Source organism: Choloepus didactylus, chromosome 9 (genome assembly GCF_015220235.1).
Source record: "Choloepus didactylus isolate mChoDid1 chromosome 9, mChoDid1.pri, whole genome shotgun sequence".
Classification (NCBI taxonomy): domain Eukaryota; kingdom Metazoa; phylum Chordata; class Mammalia; order Pilosa; family Megalonychidae; genus Choloepus; species Choloepus didactylus.
The window spans coordinates 50,655,981-50,682,987 of record NC_051315.1 but is presented as its reverse complement, the minus strand read 5'-3'; the positions used below and the strand labels follow the sequence as shown (position 1 = coordinate 50,682,987).

Sequence of the window (27,007 nt, the reverse complement as noted above, 5' to 3'; positions counted from 1 at the left end):
AGACTAGAAACAGAAGGAGCATTCTAAACTTTTAAGGACATCTATGAAAAACTCACAGCCAAAATCATACTTACTGGGGAAAGACTGAATGCTTTCCCTCAAGATCAGGAACAAGAAAGGGTGTCTTCTCTCACCATGTCTATTCAATATTTTGTTGGTGATTCTAGCCAGGGCAATTAGGCAAGAAAAATAAATAAAAAGTATAAGGATTGTAAAGCAAGAGATAAAACTATCTCAATTTGAAGATAACATAATCTTGTTTATAGAAAGCCCTAAGGAAACCACTAAAAAAACAATCAGAGCTAGTATCAAGTTCAGCAAAGCTGCAAATATAAGATTAATATGTGAAAATCGATTGTATTTCTATCTAGCAGTGAACAATCCAATGAGAAGTTCTAAATAAATGGAAAGACAGAATCCCGTGTTCACGGATTGGTTGATATTGTTAAGATAGCAATTGTCCCCAAATTGATCCACAGATTAGATGTGCTCTTTATCAAAATCACATCTGACATGTTGAAAAAATTGACAAGCTGATCCTATAATTTCTACAGAAATGTAAAGGATCCAGAAGACCTAAAGCAATATTGAAAAAGAAGGACAAAGTTGGAGGACTTGCTCTTCCTTATTTCAAAACTTACTACAAAACTACATAATCAAAACAGTGTGGTACTAGCATAAAAATAAACATATAGGTCAATGGAATATAAATGAGAATCCATTTATGATTAATTGATTTTCAATAAGGGAGCCAAGACAATTTGATAGGAAAAGAAAATCTCTTCAACAATGGTGCTGGGACAACTAGATATCCACATGCAAAACAAAAATTAACTCAAAATGGATCAAAGACCTAAATGTGTTAAAACCATTAAAAGAAAACATAGGAGTAACATTTTTGTGTCCTTAGATTAGGCAGTGGTTTCTTAGATACAACACCAAAAGCACAAATGATAAAAGAAAAAAATATATTAATTGGACTTCTTCAAAATTTAAAACCTTTGTGCTATAAAAGACACCATCAAGTAAGTGAACACACTATCCACAGAGTAGGAGAAAATATTTGCAATCATATATTTGATAAGGTCTTGCATTCAGAATACATAACAAACTCTTACAATTCAATGATAAAAAGGCAATTAACTGAATTTTAAAATGGGCAAAGTATTTGAGTAGATATTTCTCCAAAGGAGATTTATAAATGACCAATCAGCCCATGAAAACATGCTCAACAGCAGTAGTCATTAGGAAAATGCAAATCAAAACCACAATCAGCTGCCACTTAACACTCACTGGGATGGCTATAATCAGCAAGGCAGAACTTAACAAATGTTGGTAAGGATGTGGAGAAATTAGAATTCTCATACATTGCTGGTAGGATTGTAAAATTGTGCAGTTGCTTTGGAAAACCGGCAGTTCCTCAAAACAGTAAACATAGTTACCATGACCCAGCACTTCCACTTGTAGGTATGTATCCTACGGCCAGGGTTGGGGGTAAGGAATAAGGAGTGTGAGTTAATGGGTATAGAGTTTCTTTTGTGGATGACAAGAAAATGTTCTAAAAATTAGATTGCAGTGATTGTTTAACAACTCTGAATATAATGAAAACCATTGAATTGTGCACTTTAAATGGGTGAATTGTTTGGTATGTGAATTATAGCTCAACAAAGCTACTAAAAAAGAAAAATAAAAGGAATATCCTAAACGATGCACATTTTGTAGGCCTTGGAATGGATGGAGTTTAGGTATTTTCCCAGAGCCATGAGAAGCCAGGGAAATGACTTGATTAGGTTTGCATTTCAGAGACCACACTCTGCCTTCTGTTTGAATAGATTCTAGAGTGAAGTGGGGAGAGCAGTTTGCATCCATTACAGTGGACATAATGAGAAATGAAAATGCAGGAGGAGGACCAGGGTGACTACCCAGCACTTGAATTGAGGAACTGGAGTGTTAGCACCATTTACTTGGAGAAGACTAGAGGAGGAGCAGGGACTCTTTTTCTCTTAGCTTTGGATATGCTGATTTTGAGGTGCCTGTGAGCTATGCAAGTGGAGCTGTTAAAGGAGTCTAATATACAGGTCTGGAGTACAAAGGATAAATCCAGAGGGAGTTAGGTAGGGGTGGGATTGAAGGGTGCCTAATGGGTAGCCTAGAGATGTGTAACAGAAACTCTGAAAGAATGAAATGCTTTGAAAAGTTGTTCCTCTGGTCTCAAGCCACACTAATCTGAGCCATATCAAAATTTAAAGTAGGGATTAGAGGATTATGAGCTGGCACAGAAGACTGAGTAGGCCCTCGAAAATAGACAGCGTTGAAGGTTTGCTTTCATCTTCAGGGTCACCAAAATGACATTTACCATTTACGTTCTTACGTATATTACATTGATCTTTAGTAATCATGAAAAAAAATAGTCCTTATTAAAGTATCATAGCTTTATCCACACAAATGTGCTTTAAAATACAAAAATCCCTGAAAATTCCTTGGAATGACTTATGATGTTCAATGTTATATGAACAAAGAACCATGGAAAATTGCATTCAGTGCTGAGAGCTACTGCATTCTTCAATTAGACATTAAGAGTTTATAGCAACCTTTTTTTGCATTGACTACTACAAAGCGCAAACTGGCTCACTTTCTCTTAACCTAGGCTTTTTAGTATAATTATTCTACTCTTCTTGTGTGTTGCAAATTTCTTGTTCTTATTGTTTTGTGTCAGTGTGTTGTTGTTTTATTACATATGCACTTTCAATTTTAATTATAGTATAGTGGTGCTGTGCCCAGCCTCTAAAATCCAATGGAGTTAGATTTAAATCGCAGCTCTGCTTATATAAAGCAAGTTACTTCACCTCTCTAATTTCCATTTTCTCATTTGTAAAATAATATGAATAATAGTGCTTACCTCAGAGGGTTGCTGTGAGGATTAAATGGGATGAAGCATGCAAAGTGCTTGGCACTTATAAGAACTTGGTAAATTATAACATTTTGTATGACTTGCACAGAGCCACCTGAGATCTGATTTTTTTTTCAAGATTGTCAATGTCTACTCAAGTTTGTAAGTAGTAGATTTCAAAATACATGGTTAATAGGCTGAAGTATTTTCCCAGCTTAATATTTCCTACACATGTCTCTGTGGAGCTCACCCCAGGAACAAACATGACCGGCTGTGATGGCTGGAGATGATGCCTCTAACTGATAGCATCTCTACAGAGGCAGCAGAAAATGGGTGCCATGTGCCTGGGAGCCCATGTCACTGTCCTTGAGGTGGCCTTCCTAAGCTTCAATTCCAAAACTGATTACAAAAGTGAGAAGAAAAGGACCTGCCAGCCATTTTGTGCCCACTTAACCAATCATATTTTCTCATTTGGTGTATGATGAACGTTAGAGCAAACATCAGACGTCTCTGTTCTGACACTTAGTCTCAGTTTTTCAGGACCAGAAAATTAAATGGCAGAAACAGAAACAGAAGCCTAACAAAGAGTAAGCACAAAGTTTTAAGAAAGAATTAGGAGACTAGTGAATCATTTCTTGCTTGTGAATCATTTCTGTGAATTGTAATTTCTTGGATTCTAATTGAAATAATTTTCTGCTTTGCTTTAAGAAGCTGAAAATACAAATAATTAAAGCAGAGTTAATTAGAGTGTTTAAGTGGCTTATGAGTAACTATGCTAAAGATGGGCCAAACTGAATATAGGAGCACTTGATTAAGTGTTAATCAAGTAAGTGTCAATTACATAAAGAAGAGATACATGATTTCAGAATCTATTTGTACTTCTGTTCAACTATTAGAGTTTGAAAATTATAAATGCCAAAATTAAGCTTCCAACATCATCAAAAGATTACATTTCAATATTAAAACATAATTTAAAAGAGATTGAATAATTATCATTGAATAATTATTACTGGAGTATTTTCCAGGTAACTGGAACTTTTATAATGTGCATTGTACCATGGACAGACATTTTATGCTGATTTACACACACACACACATTCAAAACGCTAAGAAACAATAAGCCAGTGCTTTCCCTGCAATCTTGCTTAAATTTAATCTGAGGCAGACTCATACTCCACTCCTCAGGTATCAACAGAAGGAATGTACCTAAAGCCATAGCCTCGAAAGACAAGTAATAAGCATTGTCGCTGGATAGCGACATAACCACTAAAGGAGAGCATTATCGTTCTTCAGAAGCCATCATCAACACTTAGTCTTATGTAGTCTATGCCTCTTGGTTTTCTATGTAGTCCGGCACCACACACCTACCAAGAATGTATAGGCAAGAAAAGATTCCATTGGTAAGCACTGGAAAGCATTGAACTGAGTGGATTCATGACAATGTTAAATTGGAATTCTGGACCTTTGCAGAAGTGTTATCTGGGGGACTTGGTGAAAATGGAAACCACCAGGATCCCACCCCCAGAGATTCTGATTCAGTGGGTTTGAGGTAAAGACCAGAAATCTGTTTTTAGCAAGCACTTCAAGTGGCTCCAAGATCCAAATTTTGATATATATTTAAATGAATACATATCTAGTTAGAAGAGTAAATACACAAGATTTCCAACATGGACAAGAGGGTAGAGATTATGGGTAGATATGAGGGGAAAGAATAAGCAAAAACAAGCTAATAGAAAATCTGTAAAGTTGGTTTATTTTTTACTCAAATATTTATTGTACCCCACTATATGCCAGGCACTATCTTAGCTCTTGGACATATATAATGATGGCAAAATCAAATACAGCCTCTATGCCTTATACAATTCTTTGCCACAAAAATATAAAGAAGAAAAGGGATAATGTTCACTAAATTTAGGTAAGTGTTGGTACAGCCATAAGCCAATGATATTTCTAAAGAGCATAATGGAAGTTCATTTCTGCTAGTGACTGGTGTGACAGTCAACATTAATAGTGTAGTAAAACATTATTATGCTTAATATCTTTCTCTGAGTACAAAGAATTAATTGGAGCTTACAGTGGAAACTTTAGTAAACTTTATGTTTATTTCCACTCTTAACCTGTGATATAATACAACATTCCAGAGCAAATTCATTACTCTGTTGTGTTTATGAACATGCAGTCCATTTTCAGCAGGAAGAGAAGAATGCCTAATTCAAACTCCTCCAATTAGAATTGGGATCACTTTTTGCCCCAGCCTAACTTGAGCCTAATTACACCTTCCAGGCCCTGGCTAATGCAAGCTTAGGAGAAATCATCCTAACTCAGCCTTGTGCCGTAAACCCTATTCCCACATAAATGTAGTCGGCTTATTTGAATATATTTTCTGCACATCCACCCATCAGTTCTTGGGTGGTGCTGGGGATTAGTCTCATTATGGCAATTAGTAGTACGACTAACAGATGTTCCAAATTACTTTACGGATATTTTCTGGGTCATAATATGGCATATGCTAAGTTCTCTATATTTATTCCTGGCATTTATAGCTCTATGAGCCCATATAAAATAAATGACAAACCAGGAAGTAATATGAAACATACTCTCTTGTATAGCTTTCCTGGATAATCTAAATTAGAGGTTCTAAAGAGTAAGTAATTGATCTTCAGACTGCTTTTGAGAAATCTGACAAGGACCAGCATGTTTATTAATGAAATGAAAAGGAAAATTAATAAATATTTTTAAAAATTTGAAACTCTTTTAAAAATAAATTTTATTTATCCATATTTACAATATTTGTACTAATTGTACTTATGATCATAATTTTAATATTTCAGTTATGGAGTAGTATGATGGCCAATATATTCCTAGTACAGTTGGCAAATTTCATTAAATTAGAATAAAAATAAGCTCTTAGTATATATACTGAAAATTTAATCTGAAACTGCATTTTCCAAACTGTGATTTTTAATCAGTATTCAATTGAAATAAAAGTTCCAGTGGTCATATTAATGTGAAAAACACTAATCTAAAGTGTTTATTTGAAGTATATTAATGAGCTACTATAATATTGAAAGCTAACACTTACTGATTGCTTACTATGTGCCAGGCTTAGAGCTAAATTTTGCACTTGATTTATCTCACTTACTTTGACTTTCTTTAAAGATAAGGATTAATTATGGTGACGGGGTTATCTATAAGCATAACTCTAAGGAAATTATATTCAATGATACTTAAACAGGAAAAACTGCAATATAATTCATTAGCCATCACCAAAGCATTATTTATGTTATACTTAAAAAAAGATGTAGCCAAGGTTATATTAATTTTTATAATTAATATCAAAACGTTTTTTCTCTTAAATAAGGGTTTTTGGTATTCACAACGAATTAATTCACTAAAATTTAAAGTTTTTCATTTGGATGTTCATGATTATGTACAAACAAACTAAATGTATCTCAAATGGAAAATAATTTTCACTACAAATAGTGTTATAATTCTCCCTTAGCTGCATCAGAAACAGATTTCAATTGGCTCCTAGAAATGCTAAATAAAATTAATTAAAACACTTATATTTATTTTAATGCTATTGTAATAAAACATCTTAGTTATTGAATAAGAATTACAAAATCAATGGTATGAATTCTGCACAAGACCATTCAATTAGATAGAAGAACTTTCTCTATAAATAATTGTATGGCATGCACAACCTTATTTAAGATGCAAAGGGGATGTAGGAAGATGATTATTTTTTAAAAACTAGACTAACCTAATGTTATTAAGTATTCAGTTTCTGGTTCCAAAGGGATTCACCTTTCTTGTAGCCACCAGAATAACTTTTGGTTAATTTAGGGAAAAATTATCATACTTTTAATAAACTGTGTGAATCATCCATGCATCAGTTTGAGTCAGTTAAAATAGCAGAAGATGACCTTCTCCAGTTGATAAATTTGTTATAATCACATGACAATGTATTTATGTAACTATAATGTTCATAGAGAAGGTTGAATGCCAAATTTCAGAATCTACAATGGTAGAGTTGGAAGCGATTGTCATCATTGTCTTGTCTAATCCCTTATTTTACCAGTTGAGCAAATTGGGATGCCAGAGATTGACTTCCCAAAAGCATACAGGGAATTAGTAGAACTGTTCTTTAAAGAAGAGATGACAAATCTCATCCATCCACCCACCCATCCATCTACACATCCATTTATCCATCCATCCATCCATCCATCCATCCGTTATTCACCCATCCATCCTTCAATTCTTGTATTCATTTATTCAAAAAGTATCTATTAAATTCCTGTAGGTGCTAGACACTGGTGATGTAATGGTGAGCAAAACTAGAGATGGTAGCTGCCCTTATGGTGATTGTTTGGAGATGATAGTGGATGGCAAAGAAACACTAATAAAATAATCACTTGAATACACACATGATTATAAACCAAGGCAAGTGCTCTCACAGAACGGAATATAGTTCTATGGTAATGTGTAACAAGGGAGCCTGACCTAAACCAGCAGGTCAAGAAGGGCTTCCCAGAGAAAGTGACCCATGAATTGAGCACTAAAAAACGAACAGAAGTTATGAGGCAAAGGGAGAGGGAGAAAAAAGGTGCAAAAGCCCTGAAAGAAGAAACAAGTATTCGAGTATTTGAGGAACAGAAAGATCAGAATGTTTGGCTCCTAGAAAGTAGGGAAAGAGGGGGCAGGAAGGAGTGAAAGGAAAGGTTGACCCAAAACAGTTAGGTCCTGTGGTCCAGGTTATCATTTTTGGTCTTTATCATGAGACTCGTGGAAAGTCACAGATGGATAAAAAGTAAGAAGATAAAGTTACAATTCTTATCTTTGACAATTTTTGCTTCATCTGAGAAAATACTGATTCATAATGCTATCATTATTGATATAGGATATTTCCATGAATTTTGGTTCTGTAACTGGGAGTCTGGAGGATGGATAAGGTGGGAGGGGTAGAGAATGGCAATATAAGTATGAAGTATGAAGAAGGGTTGGAAATTGATTGCTGTACTAATTGGAGTATCTGACTGTTTTGGTGTCTATAATGAGTTTGTTCTGAGAATGAAGTCATGTTTGGAAAACAGTTATTTTGGAGGATTCAAATATAAATGAAATTTGTTGTGGTTTGTGAGCTACATTAGGTTAGCTTTTATATGGGAAAGTTCCACTCTTGGAATTTCTAAAATAACTTTTATAGGTATTATGGTTTTCTTTTCTTCAGGTCCACTTTATCTCTTTAACAACCCCTAGTCAGAATAAGACATCATCTGTGTTCATTAATCCCTTACTTGAGGCTCCTGAAGGTAAGGATTCTGACTGGTCTCATCTAGCCATCTGGGATGCTAAAATGCATCATTGATAAATCAGTAGAAATCCAAGTCAAGCATATGTGTGGAAATACAGTGAACCACTTAAGGGACTGGGTTTTTTTAGTCAAACCCACATGGTCTGCAATACCAACTCTGCAGAGACCTGTAGTTGTTGGAACCTCATCTTACCTTCCTCCTCAGAAACCTGTGATAACTCTTCACTTCCTGGAGAGTAGTACCAGTTGCTCAGCATGGTCCTCCAGATCTAGCGCCTCCATCATCCTCCTCTATCTGCATTTCTCTACCAGTTTTCTCTTCCATCCAAACTACCTCTCTATGTCTGTTACCCTCTCTAGAGAAAAAAAAGACATCATACATATCTTATAGTTATTAAGATAGGCATTTAGCAAGCATTTAGCCAATGGCAGATTTTTTCATTAAATGAAAAGAAGAGTTGAGGGCCCAGCCTCAAATTTATTTGAGTTATTAATCTTCTTTTTAATGATAATATGTTTCCTCCTCTCCCAAAGTACATAATGCTGAAGATAGTACAACAAGAGCACTCACACTGAAGGATATTTTAAATGGGACGTTTTCTTATAAAACATTTTTTCCAAACTGGATTTCAGGTAAGTTAACTATTTCTTTATCCTTTAGGGGGATGTTTTCATGTATGTTTTTTTTAGTATTGGTGCTTCGTTGTAGCAGTGAAACCCTATCACTTAAACTAAACAAAAGGAGCAATTATCTGGATAACTCAAGCGTCCACCAAAGCACCGTGACAGAATCACCCAGATTGGATTCTGCCAGTTGTAAAGAAGCCAATAGGAGTTTTAGCAGAAAAGTAAAAGTTGAGGCTGCATTACTGAAATAATTTGAGAGCATAAGCATAGCTTTTCAAAGTGGGAGATATGTACCGATTTAGGTCTGGCCACAGAAATTTTACCAAAAGCAAAATTTTGCTGTTGATATGGATAATCTGAAAAAAAAAAAAAGGCAAAATCTCAATCTGAATACAAAACCTTTAAAGTTTGTAAAATTGATACTACATATGGTTTTTCAAAATAGAATGATATGGAATCAGTTTAATCAAACAAATGGAGAGAGCACTAAAATCTTCATGACGTTATAGTCGTGTGTATAAAGTACTATTATACAAAATTGAATATTTTCATTTTTCTTCAGAAAATAAAACGCACATAAATTAGTTTTAAACTAAATTAAACACAACCCAAATGTAATGTATTATTTTTATGATTGTGAAATAAACAAACCATTTTTAACTAATTTATCCTCTTTGTATCACAGAGGAAACAAAATTTTCTTCCTAAGCCTCCAAACTTGGTTTGAATAAGGCTGCTGCTAGCAAATATGGAATCTTCTTGTAAAGTAGAAAAAAGACATTCTTTTCTCTCTTCCACCACCAACTTATTTTAAATCTAACGAAAAAATATTTACTAGAGAGGCAGGAAAAAAAAAAACACAACAGAATAAATCTATGAGATAAAAGAGCTTTCTTTTTGTTAGAAATATATTTCCTGTTAAGGGAGATCATTTCACTTTTTGTTTTCTTTTCTGTTTAAAGGACAAGAATATCTTCATCAATCTACAGATAATAATGTGGTATTTTATAATATTGAAACAGGAGAATCATATACCATTTTGAGTAATGCCACCATGGTGTGTATCCCACATCATCTTCCCCCTCAGAAACCTGTGCCAGCTCTTCCACGTCCTAACTCCTTAGCACCTGATCTGGTCTCTACCTGCCTTCCAAGCTCACTATGCCAACCTCACTATGCCAGTTTCCTCATCTATAAAGTAGGAATAAAAGTACTTCTTTGGGTTATATATGAATTAAATAATATAGCATATGAAAATGCTTATAACAGTGCCCAATGTAGAATAATATATGATAACTATTACATATGGGCACATGCTATTGATTCTTCCTGGACTCTCAGTCCTCCTACTTCCTCCACCATTAAAAGCTTACTAATCTTTTAAAGGCAAGCTCAGATGATACTCACTTCCTCTGTGCCATCATCAATCCTCTCATTAGGATTCAATTAGGATTAATGCTCTTACAATGCCAATTTTAAATCTCTTTATAAAACTTTCTAATTTATAATATGTTACTCATTTACAAGGCTAACATTATAAGCTTCTTGAGATCACAAACTGCATCTTATTTATTGCATCCTTCACCCGTAGTGTCTAGCAAATTTCTTTGTATACAATAGGCAGTACATAAACATTTTGAATTGCATGGAAAGTATATGTATGGAGAAATGTATCAATGATATGAAATTATTTTAGAACTACAAATTTACATGGCTCCTTGTTATTTTTTCGGTATTTTAATCAACTTCTCTGTAATTTCAGAAAAGTGTGAATGCTTCAAATTTCGGATTATCACCTGATCGGCAATTTGCCTATCTTGAAAGTGATTATTCAAAGGTATTTAATTGCTTATTTAATTTGGGTGTATCTGATTATATCTCCTACTAATCCACAGGAGGGTTATAAAAGTAAGAGGAAGCAAGAGTGTATCTTTACCTCTAAATTTTCAAGAAGTGTTAATGTAGATTCTAGATGAGCCCAAAAAACATGACAAGCATATACAAATGATTCAGAATTTGGCTTTCTTGTCTAATTAGTTTCTAAAGCTTTTGACATCATAAATCATTTAATTAATTCCCAAATATTTTAACTTCATGAAAGGTTATTATTATTGGAAACAAATATCAATCTATAGCATATTAACTCACTTTCTCAAACAAAAAATGCATAGTCGGTGTAGAGCCAGGGATTAAATTTCTGTCTTCCAAATCCCAGTTTAGAAAGCTTTAGAAAACTTCTACAAACCACATTACTGTTGCTTTATTTTCCCCTTCCTGAATGAAGTTACAGAGGGAAGCTAATCATATTCTTAATTTTTTAAATTTATACTGGCAAAGGGGCAAAATAACTTACTTTTGAATTAAACTTCTATTTATTAATTTGAAATCAAGAACCTTTCATTTTAGCTACTATTTTTCCTACTGTGTTTGAGGTGCAAACTCCCTTAATATACAGAATGAAAAATCAATCTTGCTCCTCTCTAGTGGTACTGTCAAAAGGATGGAGAGGCAATCTTCAGAAAAACATGTTTCAACCTAATGGAATGTCTCTGTCAAGAGTTTGAAAGCCCAGTAAGGAGCAGAATCCAAAACAATAGTCATATCATTCACTATTAAAGCACAAATATACTGGAGAAAAATAGCAGCTTTTTATCACAAGTTAGACAACTCATTTATTTTTCAATTTATATTATTTTAAAAACTACACTCAATTAAAGAAAGGCAAACATTTTTCAATAAAACTATATGTTGAATGAAATCCTCTTTACCCAATTTTAAAGTGTATCATTATAATGAATTACCCATTAGGGGATTAATCCCAATGGACCGTGAAAACTATAACATTTTGACTTCACTCAAGGTAGAGCAGAAAGCGGTAGAGTGTGTCAAAGAAAAGCTTTTCATTTTAGGGACTCTCTCTGGATAGGCTTTTTATGGAGTGAGGGCTGAATCATGCTGAGAGTAGTTCTGGAAATTGTGACAAACAGCGCTAAAGGCCACGGAAAAACTATTTAAATGAAGACTCATTTGAAATTGAACCATATCCTTCCTAGTGCCTGTGAAAATAGTCCTTTTAAAATTCTGAACCTGTGATGGATAATCTTAGTATTTATATATTATGAGTAGTGTGTTTTTAAAATCATAATTTATCTTTACCTCTCTTCTTTCTGACAGCTTTGGAGATACTCTTACATAGCAACGTATCACATCTATGACCTTAGAGATGGGTAAAGCTCCATGTCTATTTGTTAATGCTACATAAAACTTCATGCTTATTTATTAATACTACTTAAAGCTTCATTTCAAACTCTAATTGGAGGTTAAGGCTACGTTATCTTTTTTACTAATCTTAGTTTCTTCTTCAAAATATATGTATACCCACATAATTTAAGAAATTCAAGAAAATATTTATGGTAAATTCATCTCTTTTTATTTGGCTAATATTTGGGTTTTTATATACAATATTGTTTTGTTTTTCCTACTTTTGAACACAAAATTATAAACATGCTGTTTATGGATATATACGTACATAGTAGAAGTTTAAAACATGCATGGAAAAATTTAGGAGTGTCTACTTCTTTGGAAGTGGGCTGGAGGAATGGAGACACACCATTAAAGCTGTACCTGAACAGATAATCCATTAATTAATTATAAATTAATTATTGTTTTAATGTCAAAATGTTAACATCTCTTAAATTTAGGTGGTAAATTATATTATTTTCTCTACTTATCAGTATGCTTGACCTATTTGAAATATTTACAACTTAAAAGAAATTAAAAGAATGTGCACATAGGTGAAAAATTGGGGGAAGGAACTCGGGCAGAAGGAATCATATATATATAAAGGCCCAAAGGAAAGGGAAAGCATGGAGTGTTAGGTAACTCAAAGTCGTCAGTTGATTTGAAACTGGAGGAGGAGCGTGCTGACAGGTGGGAGGTGGTGTAAAGTTAGGAAGGATTGAGACCAGGAAGCACAGGCCAAATAATAATGAGTAAGCCTTAAAAACAGTTTAGATCTCGTTCTGATGGCAATAGGGAATCGCTGAAGGGTTTTAAATGGGAAATGACATGATCAGATTTGCACTTTAGAAAAATCATTCTGGTTAAGTATGGACAGTGAATTTAAACCAATTCATCTTAATATGATATCCTCTTTGCTGTTACATAAAAGGGAAAAATAATTATATGGCTGGCTTGAGGAGCTATTGAAAAATCTCTGGGTCTGATTCCCCTTTGTCTGGCAAGAGTGCAAAAATTAAAAAAAACAAAAATTATCTATCTGTTTCTTTTAAATGTTCCAGAAAGAGTAACCCTGATCTTAAATTGTCCAATTAAGAAATAGGAACTGCTTCTTAAAGTAGAATCTAAATCCACTTAACACATTCTGAGTCTTTCTCTTCCCTGAAGCCTCATCACCAGATTCAAGAAGTATTTATTGAACACCTATTATGTGCACGGAATATATGGGGAAATGCAAATGAGATAGAGGCCCCAACCTTACTCTCAAGAAAACGTCAGACTAGTGAAGTGGAACCGTAGTCTTTCAGTACAATTTCTTAAAACTTTAATCATTTCCTTGTTTTTCTTTTAATCATTTTGAAATTCTCCATGTCCTACCTAAGTCAAGGTTCACCAAACTAAGCAGCATTCCAAAAGAAGATGATCAATACTGATATTTTGTTCATGGTGTCTATTAGTTTTACAGCCTAGAGTCATGCTTAATATTTAGCTTTTATAAATTAATTTAATCAAAACACTGTTGTTTTTCTTCCTGCACAATTGTCTAGTTTTTCAGATTTGTGTCTGTGTGTGTGTCAGATAAATACAGCATAATTCAGGAAATGAGGGATGGCAAATTTGTTGAGAGTCAGGGCAAGGCTGAAACCACTAATTCCAAATCTTCTGCATGCCTATGAAAATCTATCACAGAGTAAATGAAGATGCCACCAGTTTCAAACTCAGGAAAAGAAAGCTGAGGAGATGGCAACATTGCAAACAGCCTCCACTCCCATCCCCACCCCCTTCTTTCATACAGTTAAAGACTTAGAAAACAGAAAATGGCAGTTGTTGTGACTTGCTGAGTCATGAAGAGACTTGTGGTGAGATTTTCAGCTTGGCGCTGTTTACAAGATTGCATAGATTATTCCACACTATATGGGAAACTAAGGAATTGTTACAGTGTCAAAGGTAACATGAGACTAGCGTGAGGAAGAATTGTGGACCAGGCAAAGAAGGTCTTCTCTGCCATTCCTCGCCTGGGTGCTAGAATCTCTCTCATACTGCCTGACCCCTCAGGGGCCTAATGCTTATATATTGCCCTCTGGTGGCAAGAGCCTCCACTGCAACCCAATGGTCTTAACGGCCAACAGTCAATTTTCTCTGATCAAAACGGATCTGTCTGGTGCCTTGTTGCCTCAGAGCTCTCTAGGCCTCATGCTACACAACCTAACAGGTTAAATCAACACGATGTGTGTTATAGGTCTTCACAGATGTCTAAAATTTAAAGGAATGGGAAAGGTAGAAATGTCAGGCACATTTTAGGGTTCAGTTGGAGAGATATTTTGGGGGGACAGGGAGTTTTTCTTGAGGATCCTCAAATTATACCTTGGAAGCAGGTCTTGCTTTGCTTCCCCACAAAAGCAGTCTTAATGAAACTATTAATACAGTCTTCAAGATGAAAAATATCAAAGCTTCAGCATGGGGTCCCCTGACAATCTAACACATGAAAGTCTGAACGCATTCTTGTTGAAGAGCTACAAAAGCTCCACAATGCAAGGCAGTCATTGAGTATTTGCAGGGTGACTTTAAGCATCAAAATGAGATTTTGGGCCAATAGGATATTTGAAATTTCCCTATGGGTAGAGGATTTTGCAAGCTTAAGGCATACTGCCCAGTATACGATCTGTTTTTCAGTTTAGCTTGAGATCAGATGTTCCTTTCCTTTTCTGATTTCAAGTCAGATCCCTGGGGAGATTGTCAAATGGCATTTTATTTTCAAAAATTTGAAATGCATATGCATTCACAGAGATGGGGGTTGTGAATGAGAATGTGGAGTGTACATATTAAACTTCAGTACAATTATAGAATTTCGGAGCTGGAAGGCACTTTAGCGACTATCTCCACATGGTGTGTGCAAATTTTACAGTCCCAGGGGTTGAAAGACTTGAGTTTAATTAGAGGTCTGCCAAGAACTAACACTGTAAGCTAAAGAAATCATCTCATCTCTCTAGACCTAATGTCCATTTTCCATAAAATGAGGGAGTTCTGTTAGATAATCTCTAGAGATGTTCCCACTCTGATAATCTATAAATCCTTTTTCCATTCACTATACTGTAAGGATCAGAAAACCAAGAGCCAGAAAAGATAAGTGACTTGTCTAATATCATCTAAGTCACTAGTGGAAGGACTGCAATCACCACCCATATCTCCAGTCCCATGTTGCTACTTTATTTTGTTTTTAGAAGCAGAAGGAATGAGCCTTCATTTTTATTGCTTGTTTATTTTTTCTGTTTATACAGATTTTTTTTTTTTTTTTTTTTTTGCATTGAGCATTAGCATTTTTATTTTCTTTCTCTGTAGAGAGTTTGTAAGAGAAAATGAGCTTCCTCGTCCAATTCAATACTTACGCTGGTCGCCTGTGGGGAGTAAATTAGTAAGTGTTTAAATTATACAAATATTTAATCATTTAAATAAAAGAGGAGCGATTTAATTTTGGCCTTTGTTAAATTTCACTGCCTGAAAGAAAAAAAATGCATTCTTGAGTGTTTTAGTGGTTAAAAATGGGAAGAGTTTTGATAAATTGAAACCCATCTGAGAATTCCGCAAAATCTCAAGCTCATGGATAGATTTCTTTAAATATCGCAGTCAAAAACTTTATCCTTATACTCAGCCAGAATGTGTGGTGCCAGAAAGCTCAGGAAAATATGGTTTTCACAAGTTTCCCAGACTAGCTTCAGACAACATGAAATTTTGTCCAAGCTCTTATTTAAGGACTCTAAATAAAGATTAGATCTGGCTGGCTATTAATATTCAGGGATTTATTTGACTTTTGTCAATAGACGTAATTATTTATTTAGGTAATAAAAGGACTAATATAATTGAGGAATTTATTCCTTTATTGATACAAACCTTAAAAATCATAATTGATGTTATTGTGGGTTGTTTGGGGATTTCTTGGCCTATTAAAATGATATTTTAGTTGTGAGTCTTTTGCATCTGGATTACCACCTTTTTTAAGATATTAGGTAAATAATTAACACAAATAACCATCATTGTATTTCTTAAGGAATTTCTGTTTTTTAACTAATTCATCACCACTTCTAGGCATATGTCTATCAAAACAATGTCTATTTGAAACAAAGACCAGGAGATCCACCTTTTCAAATAACATATAATGGGAGGGAAAATAAAATATTTAATGGAATCCCAGACTGGGTTTATGAAGGTAAGCTGTGTATTTTTTCTACTGTGGCTGTTTTAGGCTTTTATTGAAAAAAATTTTTATACATTTAGTAAGATTTACATAAGGTATCTTATTTAGATAAATGGTATCATTTCTGAAAGCTGTGTTCAGGTTATGAAAAGGATTTGCATGTTCTAAAAGAATAAAAGCTTGAGCACAATACTGGTAAAATTTATTTTCCTGAACATTATATGTAAAGCAAACTTTTTACATATAATTTATACATAAAAAATATATACATAATAATTTATATTCCAAGAAGTATATAGTCCTTAGGGCCTGCATTAGTACATTTTCTCATTTTTTTTCCTTCTTTTTCATGAGAAATAAATCTTTTCTCCACTAAAAAGCAAATGTCCATATTATTTTAGGGAAAATATTCTTAGTTTTTGATGCTCTTATGAATTCTGCCCTCATTCCAGGGCATTATTTGCAAGTAAAATATTAATAATAAAATAGTCATCAAAAGGAAAATGTCAGAATAATAACTTATAGGATCCAGGGTTTGATTAAACTTTAAAAGTTCTTCTGGTCTCTGCCTTTACAAAAACAAAAACAAAAACAAAAACAACTAAACTAATTCAGGGTTTTTTTTTTTTGATATTCACGGGAAAGAGGTGTTTATGTCACTCTGTGGTATAATTAAAATTTTCCATGTTTTGGCTACTTAAAGTCTCTATAAAAACTAGAAACTCCATCCAAGGTAAAGGTTAAGAATTGCTGAGCTGCTCATTTTTTTTCCTTTAAACTTTTTGCTTTGAAATAATTTCAAATGTACAGGAAACCTGCAAAACTAATATAAAACCCATACAAAGAACTCCAATATACACCCGTTCAGGTATACAAATCCACCAGTTTTAATATTTTGCCACATTTCTCCCATTCACCATATCATTATATCTACACATCTATCAATCATTCTTAAATTACATTTCTGATTAATGTCAATTCCTAACTAGACCTATTGCTGTTTAATATAGGTATAAGTTTAAACTATTCCTCTTGACCCAAATTACATATCTTTAAAATAATCAAAGTATAGCATATGTCACATCCACATTAAATAATTTCAGTCAATAAATATTTCAAAATATTTACAACAGTTTTTAAATTAAAATATAATTGTAATTAATACGTTAATACTTATTTTTCAGAGGAAATGCTCGCTACAAAATATGCTCTGTGGTGGTCTCCTAATGGGAAATTTTTAGCATATGCAGAATTTAATGATACAGATATTCCAGTTATTGCTTATTCCTACTATGGTGATGAACAATATCCCAGAACAATAAATATTCCGTACCCAAAGGTATGTTGAATATTTTAAGCAGATGCTTTCATTTCCCTGGTGTCAAAATGAGCAGCCATTACCATGAATAGAGGTGGGATCAACAAGTTTGGAGAGCTTTTTATCCTTGTGCATTGTAAGGCAAATGTTGTACTGTGCTCTATTATTTATATGGACATCTGTTGCTTTGGACATCTGGTTGTACTGGATGAAGTAGTCGTTGCAAAATCCATTGCAGAATCTTTGAAGAACATATGGTCTAGATCATAGAAGAAAAACAAGCTTAACTTAATTTTAAATTTTTCCATATTTCATGCTCCAAATTCAGGGAAAAATTCTGTTTTGCAATTCCCTCTTGAATTCTCATGAAAATGAGAACTACAATGGGAAATATAAATGTTGAACATGATGTTTCTGTCAGGTAGAAGTAGATATGAATTTTAGTTTTTTCTGGATATACAAAGTAGGTAAACTTTGCAAGCCTCAGATTCTTCCTTGAGGACAAATTGACATGATGTAAGCCCAGAGTTCCCTGCATATCTAACATTATAGAGTTCTTAGTATATATGTATTTTTATTCAGCCCCATGACTGAAGAAAGGAGACCTGGGTGGACAATAGGAAAATGGCTATGTCACAGTGGAGCAGTTTTGTATCCTCATTTCAATTCAGACAAGAAATTTGAAAGAGGGGGATCAAAGCATAAGTTTCCCTTTTGCACAAGGCATCAGAGTGTTTTTAAAATGTGGCTCTCTCCTTGAATCTCTACTGCTTTTCCTCGCTGAGGAAGTACTGTCATGTATGGATCCAACGCGTTCCTATATATAACAAAGCTGGGACGTGGCACACACGCAAGTGGATGCTGAAGCAAACCAGAGTGGCCATTGCTGTAGAAATATAAATCAAAGATCACCTTATATTTATGTTAAAAACCATTTGAGAAAAGGCAGTGGACAGGAGATGAGTGTTTAGATAGGAGATCCCTCAAGGACTGTGTAGAAATTCTAAAAGCCAGCGGTGTTTGGAAGTGAGAGGTGTGGTGCTTGGGAGCCAAGATGTGAAAGAACTCAGTTCTCTGGGAGGGTCTGTGGGAGCCAGAGAAATGAGAAAACCCAGAACTGAGGAGGGACTGACACTAATAGGGAAATTGTGACCCAAATGCTCATGTTTCTTTGCAGACTAATGTTGCTAGGAGAAACATCTGGCATTTGACTGAGGGATGGGACAACTCCAAAAGACCAAAGAAGGCACTGCAGCTGAAAGTGGAAGTGAAACTGGGAGGATTTAGGAGAGACTGGGCAATTCTTTAGATGAATTCAAGCAGCAATGAGTCATTTAAGGCTATGGACCTAAACTTTGTGGATTTGAATTTTATTACTATTATAAGATTCTTTCTGTGGTAAAAGAACAGAGAAACTGTAAATGTCTGGGCATGAGCTATTCTGTCTTGTGGCTCAAGAAAACCTTAAATCCCACGGACATTTAATTTGGACAAAAAATTTCCCTAATTCTATGGGAACGGTAGGAGTGGTAGAGTAATCAGATAGGAGATTGAGCTCTTGTGATTGTCCTAACCAAATTATAGGGCGAAATAAAAAGTGTCTTTCATCTATTCCCTTGCTCCACTTTCCTCCTAAAGTCAATATCTCTCTGAACTCCCACAGCACAAAGAGAAAGGATTGTTGTTATAATTATCCTAATAATAATGGGACAGACATGTCTTGGAAATTAAAAAAAGAGTATCAGTCAATCACAAAATTGCATTTCATACCCAAAATATTTTTCCCTGTAAATCAAAGTTGCTCCACTAAGCAATTAAAATATATGTTTTCACTCTGGTGGACACAACATTTGTAATTGCTCTCCAAGTAAAATTGAAATGAAGTTCCTGTTCATGTTATGAACAGAATGTTTTCAACAGTAATATGCTTAACATTACTAGCTTAAAAATATGCTCAGATTCCTAAGTGTCTTTAAAATGTTGGGGATAATGGGAACTTTATGAGCTTACATATTTCCATTTTCTTGGCAGGCTGGGGCTAAGAATCCTGTTGTTCGGATATTTATCATCGATACCACTTACCCTGAGCAGGTAGGCCCCACAGAGGTGCCAGTTCCAGCAATGGTAGCCTCAAGGTAAATTAATCACAGATTCCCCCCACCTTTTTAACTGATTTATTACACTTTAAAATTTCTTAATCAGAGTTACACTTCTGTTCTAGTGAGTGCATGATGTGCATGCTGTAAGTAAAAAAAAAAAGCAAAAAGCAAAATTTAGCATGTAAAGCTGAAGACATACAAAATTATAAATCACAAATAAGTTTTTAAATTCTTAAATTGGCTTTGAAATGTCAATGCTTTCTACATATATAAAGGTGACCACAGTGATCAATCTAAATAATGCTTTCCTCAGATGTAAAGATACAAACTTGGGACCAACAGGCAATGGTAAACTTATCCTCAGCGTGATTTTCTTTCAAGCCTGGCCTATTTAATCTCAAACCCAGGGTTTGTGGATCTATTCTTACCACATGTGCATAATAAACGAGAGAAGATAATCCAACCTCTCTAGATATTATCATTTTCCACTCAGTTTCAGTCTATTCTCAATTTTCTGGTTGCAGGATAATCTGGAGATTAACTTGAGACACACGGGGAACTGACCTGGAATATTCTCACGTCCTATCTAGGTGTCCTATTTAGCCTTGTCTGATGAGACCTAATTATAGCAGCCTTCCAGCCCCATCACTATTCTGCTGTGGCCATTCAGGTTGAAGTGGGGCAGGGGGAAGGGGGTCCCCAAGCCCTGCCTGCTGGGCCTCTTATCGCTGTCCAACCCCTAGCAAAGGCTTGGCTCCTTTCCTTCAGCCTCATGAAGGACAGTCAGCCAGGCCAACTAATTATCACTGATAGGGAAAAGAACCCCATCTGAGGCTTCTGCTGGATCTTGCCAAGGTTAATCCACTCTTGGATGATAAAAAATGACTCCAATTTTTTGAATTATCTGTTATTCCCCAGCCCAATCTAGTTGAAGAAAACTCGACTTAATATAGCATTATAAAAAAAAGTGTCATTCTCTTAAGGGGGCAAATGGGTTGGTGAAAAGAGCACCTGAAAAGGAGTCAAGAGACTTGTTTGAGCATCTGTAAAATACTAACATTAATAATATGTCAGTGATAGCTGACATTTTCTGAGCACTCAATATGCAGCAGACATAGTTCTTAAGCACTTTATGCTATCACCTCAGCTAATCTTTACAGCAACCTTTAAAATCGGAGGTATGATTATTCCTATTTTATATAGAAGCAGAAACACAGAAGGGTTAACTAACTGCCCCAAGGATGTAGAGAATAAAGCCGGAATTTGACTCTGAAGCCCCTTATAGTGCTGTCATTTCACTGATGTCCCAAAATTCTGTGGCTCATTTACAGTGATACTCTCCTCAGAGCCAAGCAGTCAGCGCTGCCATTCATTAGCACCTGGTTTGTGAATGCATTATTTGAGTTACTTCATATACATCACCTTTAACTATAACAATAACCCCATTTGAACCCCTGCCCATTGTCACAGCTAAAACCTGGCCTCCACCACAAGGCTGACGGGAAAGGAAGTCAGCCTTCTCGCTATACTGGGCTCTCTCTCCACAAATGAAAAAGTGAAAAATTGAGTCTCCCTATGCAAAATAGGCTCCAGATTAACCAGTAGCTTTGGCCTTATGTCTTAAATTCCTAAGATGTAAAAGTCCAAATGAGGAGGAAACTCAATGAAATAATTCCATTCAATGAACTCTCTTAAATGAATTCTTTAACAGCAGACATATTTAAACTTTTTCCGGAGAAAAGAAAGTTTTGACTTCCTTATATACTGAATAAATATTCCATAATAATAAAATACATTATTTAGAAAACAGAAATTAGGAAATTATTTTAATGTGATACTGGCTTATGATTGTGACTGTTTTGATTTATTTGCAGTGATTACTATTTCAGTTGGCTCACATGGGTTACCGATGAACGAATATGTGTGCAGTGGCTAAAAAGAGTCCAGAATGTTTCTGTGTTGTCTATATGTGATTTCAGGGAAGACTGGCAGATATGGGACTGTCCAAAGGTACAGTATATTAAAATCACAGATGCATGTTTCTGAAGATGAAAGTGGGGACTTATTTATAGCTAGCATTTACATTATAATAGGGGGGACTTATTTAGAGCTAACATTTTACATTATAAATACAGGATTACTGCACTCAATGCTTGATTGTTTTGCAAAGAAGCACTCTGAATTCACAGGTTCATTATTTTTATCAAATAAGTAGGATATTGCTTTTGATTGTTTGGAGTGACATTAGCCTTGAACTTGAATAGCAAAAACTACTAAGTGATATGATATGGCATTGAAAGAATCAGGTATCTGATTCTCAATCAAATTTGAAATCCTTCCTTTTGAGATTATAAAATTAGGAGTCAAAAAGAGGAAAGTAATGAAGATGAAAAGATAAGATGAGTTTATTAGGGAAATCAATGTGATCTATACAAAAGAACCAGAGAAGAAATGGAAATGGAGCACATTCTATTCAAGGTCAAAACAGAAAAATTAAAATTCCAAAGAGAGTGGATGTTATCAAAAGAAAGCCAAATCTCATTTAAAAAGCAAAAGTGGATGACTGTGAACATGGTATGAAATATCAGATCAGACTAATGATTCTTGGTATGTTAGCAGAGTGCCCCATAATGTACTAATGTTGGTGAAGGGGAATCTTGAAGGCTAGGCATGGATTGATTGCTAGGCTTTAATTGTTTCTATTGCTCTAATCCAAACATAATCTGTTGAATTAATGAGTCAGAAAACTACTTCGCCAGTCTAAAATCTTTAACATAAGCCTGTTTATAAGTACTCATATTATAGACTAAGCAATACAAAATGTTTTCTTTAAATAGGAAATTTGATGAGTACATTTCATGAGACTTCCAATTATGAAGAAATGTTTCATTAAATCAAATATAGAGTAAAGCTATTTTATAAAGTAAGAAAAAAAAAACAGAGCAATCAAAGTAAATCGCTAAATTCCATCTTCAAATTAGGACATCATGTTTTGTAAGAAAAAAGTCATCTGAATCTGTTTGGATATATATTAGGACTATAATAGTCTACATAATTCAGGCTAAAAATATTTTTTAAATCACTGCTATGTCTGTAAGAGGCTTGACTAATTTTGATGGAATATGCTAGAAGCTTATTTTTATCCTGTTGTACAAAGCAGAAAGAAGATTTTGGCTTCAATGCAGCTTCATAGGCAGAAAACACAGACTAATTTTGATTACATTAGTTAATTAGAAACTATTGCTCTGATTAGTCAGTTTTGGGTGAATATATCTTTAACATTTTCATTTAATCTAGGTATTAGGGGCATTGCTTTAATTTTATTAGGTTGAAAACTGTAAGATTGATCATTTAGATACAATTTTTAGTTCCTAAAAGTAGGCATTTAAAAACCGTGATTCCTTTGGAATCTGAAATTCTAATTTATCAAAATCTGAGACAACTTTAATCCAAACTGACAGAACATTTAAGATGCTCATTCAATGAAGTGTGGAATACTCTAGAATATAAATTTTAGGTTCACAGCCAACACAGTAATTAAATTTAAAATGCCAGGTTGGAATAACCTTAGGATTTCTAAACAACCTCTGTTTTAAGATAAATAGTCTGACAAATCGTGGGACCACATTTCAGATTTAAGAAAAGCAGAGTGTTGAATTTTCCAGCCATCGGACTCATGACTGACATGTGTTTTCATATGCTTTGAAAACAAATAATATTTAAGGTAAGGTGACCTAGCAACATCTCATTTATGTTTGGAGTCATAACTAAAACAAAGAGTCAAAAACAACTGGCAATAGTTACTTGCTAGCTAGTCATATTAGTGAGATTTATTAAGAAATTTGCAGTTTGGGGAAGAAAAATCTTTCACATTATTGTTTCTTCCCTATAAAGGGGATTAAGCTTAATTTTATCTTATGGCTCAAAATTTTTAAAAACAGTACTTTTTTCCAGTCTTGTTTTGTCTTGTTCTTTTTGGTGCAGTGGCCTATACCTACAGGAGACTGTCCAAACTCTTCTTAAAATGTATTGCTCCTTTGCCTTCCATGACCGCACCCTCTCTTGTGGTTTTTTTCCTTTCTGGTTCTTCCTCTAACTTCTCAAGAAATATTATTATTCTTCAGGCTAATGTATTTGCAAAGTAGGCTAACAAAAACAACAAAAGAACCTCCAATAATTCAGTGGGTAATACAATAGAAATTTATTATACCTTCATGTAACCAACCATTCAATAGTGAGTACCAGTGGGGTATGGTGGGGGTGGGGAGCTCTGTGTTCTTCTTATGGTTGTTCAGGAACCCAGGCTATTGGCATTTCTGCTATGTTTATCTAGTGACTTCCAAAGCTGTTCCACAGTAATCCAAACCTGAGCATCAGCATCCAGTTGGAAATGGAAAAAAAAGGGAAGATGATATATTTGAGGTTTTTGTTGGCTAGACCTAGAAGTATCAGGAGTCCTTTCTGCTGTTACTCCACTAACTAGAACTTACGACCACATCCAATGGGAAGAGAGGTTGGGAAGTGTAGTCTAACTACAGCTCTAGGAAGGAGAGGAAATGGTTTGCTTGTGATCTTGCAGTCTCTGCCACAACTCTACTTAATTATTTTGGGGTAAATATTCTTTTAAAACTTTTTATTTTTGAAATACCTTGAAACTTACAGGACAGTTACAAAAATAATACAAACCCCATACTCCTCACAATCCCAGGCACTGCACTGTATGTCCTACAGCCAGCAGTCCTTTGCCCCAGGCAGCATGACTTGACTGCCTTCCTACAAGGTTCTGTAGGAGAGTTGCTTGAGCTTTTTTTCTATATCCAGGGCAAGTTCTAGGATGGCGAATCCCTTAGGCCACCACCAGACAGATTGGGCCAGATGTACATGCTCCAGTATATGCACGAGGGTTACTCTGCTCCCTCCAGAACCAGGACCAGGGATCTGCATTAGGAGTCTGGGTCGGCTCCATGCCAAGCTGCTGAGGGGTTGGGGAGGGACCAGCAGAGCACTGCTTTTAAGTTGCCTTTTACTTGATTCTGCCCTCACCCTGTTACTGCAGTCCTTTATCTGTTTTCTGGATCTTTGAAAAGGATGTTTCTGCCACTTCTTGCTGGTCATTCAAAGCTTCTGTTGGGGGACAGAGCCTTGAAGCATCTCCCGCCATCATCTTGAACCTCTTGTTTGATCTTAACCAGTAGACCCATAAAAGGTGAGGGAACTTCGATTGAGAAAGGATAAAATGCTTGACCAGGGTCACACACAGATATGATTGTATAATGATCTCTAACACCATCATGCTGTTCCTGTTCTTTCCTGTTCATTTTTGCTCTAATCCAAGCACCAAGGATCTAAAGTGGATACTGGTTCTTGTCTCAGTTTGCTTTTACTGCATAATCGACCACCCCAAAACCTAGAGGCTTAAGACAAGCATCACCTATTTGCTCACAATTCCAAGGGTTGGTGACTAGACAGCTCGCCTCGGCTGCACTTGTCCATGGCCCTCACATGCGTGAGCAGTCAGCTAGAGGCTGACTGCGTGTCTCTGGGTGACTATTATCTACACCAGAGGTTTCTGTTACCACTTGCCAATAACTCTCAACTTTATTTCTGGGGATTTGAACTTTAGTTATTTCTGCCTGCATTGGCTCTGCTCCATCCTCACTACTACCACCTTGATTTGGGTAGACTTCCAGTTGATGTCTCTGCCTCCTTCCATCTTAGCCCACTTCCAATCCATTCTCTGTATCATGTTCATAATTATATTTCCAAATTATGAATTTGATATCCTTCAAAAACTTTATCTACAGAAGTCCACATGTCTTAGATGGCATGAAAGTCTCTCCAAGATCTTGCTGACATCTATGCATCCTCCCTCATCTTCTAACTCTTCTCCATGGTCACTCTCTGCCTCAGCCATAGTGAATCACCTGAGGTTTTCTAAGCTTCCCTGCCTCTATGCTGCTCATTCTGCCTGGAATACTCTTTCTCTAATTGTCCATCCAACAAAGCCTACTCATCTTTTAAAGCTTAGTAAATTATTCAGTAAATGATCAATTGTATTATGCTGAAATAAACACTAAAAAAAAGATTCAGTGCAAATTTTTAAATTTTCTAGCTTCTTCATTAGGCTGAAGAAAAAAAGACTTTAACCTAAACTCCACTGTGAAATTCCTTTTTATGTACACCGTATCAAGTGATTGGGTTGAACTGGGCTTTGATAAGACTTTGTGAAAACTCCAAATGATGACCTTATGAAAGTTTTAACCAGAATCATTAAATACCTGTACTAAGATCCAGCATTTACATTACCAATGTATATGCAATAATGAAGCTATATAAAATTTTGAATATTTAGTCATCCTAAATTCAAATTTGAAGATAGTTGACTAACAGTAGTATACTCTCACCAGGTAGCTTAACTGGTTCAAATTGTCCTGATTATATTTAGGAAAAAAAGTCTTCCTAATACTAATCTTGATGTCATTTTTTGTCTTTCAGACCCAGGAGCACATAGAAGAAAGCAGAACTGGATGGGCTGGTGGAGTATGATTTTGCTATCTTTTCCTTACATTTTAATGAAACTTGTCAGATTCTTAGCTATTGAAGGACTATTTGAAATGTATCTAAACTGGCACTACTTGTTCTTGTAGAAAAATAAGGTAAAAAAACAGAAAGATAATGACCCCTTAAGTGGTTTTGTGCCAGACAATTTCAATGTCTATGTTTTTGTAATTCTATTGAGAACAAATCATATTTCTCATGTCTTAACCTTAATTTTTTCACTGACTCCCTGATACCCATAACTTATAATACTTCTTGAACAAATAAAATGAAAATCATTTTTCAAAAAGGAACACAATTCCTGACACATTTAAAAACATCTTAATTATTGGCATTTGAATCCAGGAAAATAAGAAAAAAAGTAGATAGATCATCCTTGGTAGTTTAAGGTCAATCTACCCCTGACAAACTTTTCTACAAACTGAACTAAATTTCATATACATATACATATATATATTCCAGTTTTTATGAAAATTGGTATCCAATAGGAAAATGTATGTTTTTTTTTATATTTGTGGTCACTTCATCTGGAGTTTTTGGATAGATTTATTCAGTTTTTTGTGGGGACCTTTTAGTAGAAAAAAACTATGTTTTAGAGAATATTGACTATCATATATCTTTTATAAAGAATAAAAAAAGGACAGAGAATAAGTGAATGTCGTATGGAGGCTGCCACTCATCACAAACATATGATTGAATTCAGCTAGCACTAGGTTGGGGGTGGGGGTGAGGGAGGCTATTTCTCTGAGATTTGGACATATGCAAAAGA

The 27,007-nt window shown here is 34.9% G+C and overlaps 1 protein-coding gene across 1 annotated transcript in view; it reads left to right on the top strand.

The window, feature by feature from the left end:
- The window catches only part of LOC119544346 (fibroblast activation protein alpha), a 69,067-nt gene that overhangs the window by 6,627 nt on the left and 35,433 nt on the right, over window positions 1-27,007 (top strand). Inside the window, exons 3-12 of the mRNA XM_037849763.1 lie at window positions 8,739-8,837; window positions 9,794-9,888; window positions 10,594-10,668; window positions 12,006-12,058; window positions 15,411-15,483; window positions 16,155-16,275; window positions 17,448-17,602; window positions 19,613-19,716; window positions 21,555-21,690; window positions 26,176-26,220. Coding sequence (XP_037705691.1) covers window positions 8,739-8,837; window positions 9,794-9,888; window positions 10,594-10,668; window positions 12,006-12,058; window positions 15,411-15,483; window positions 16,155-16,275; window positions 17,448-17,602; window positions 19,613-19,716; window positions 21,555-21,690; window positions 26,176-26,220 — 956 coding nt within the window. The remainder of the gene's footprint in view (window positions 1-8,738; window positions 8,838-9,793; window positions 9,889-10,593; window positions 10,669-12,005; window positions 12,059-15,410; window positions 15,484-16,154; window positions 16,276-17,447; window positions 17,603-19,612; window positions 19,717-21,554; window positions 21,691-26,175; window positions 26,221-27,007) is intronic.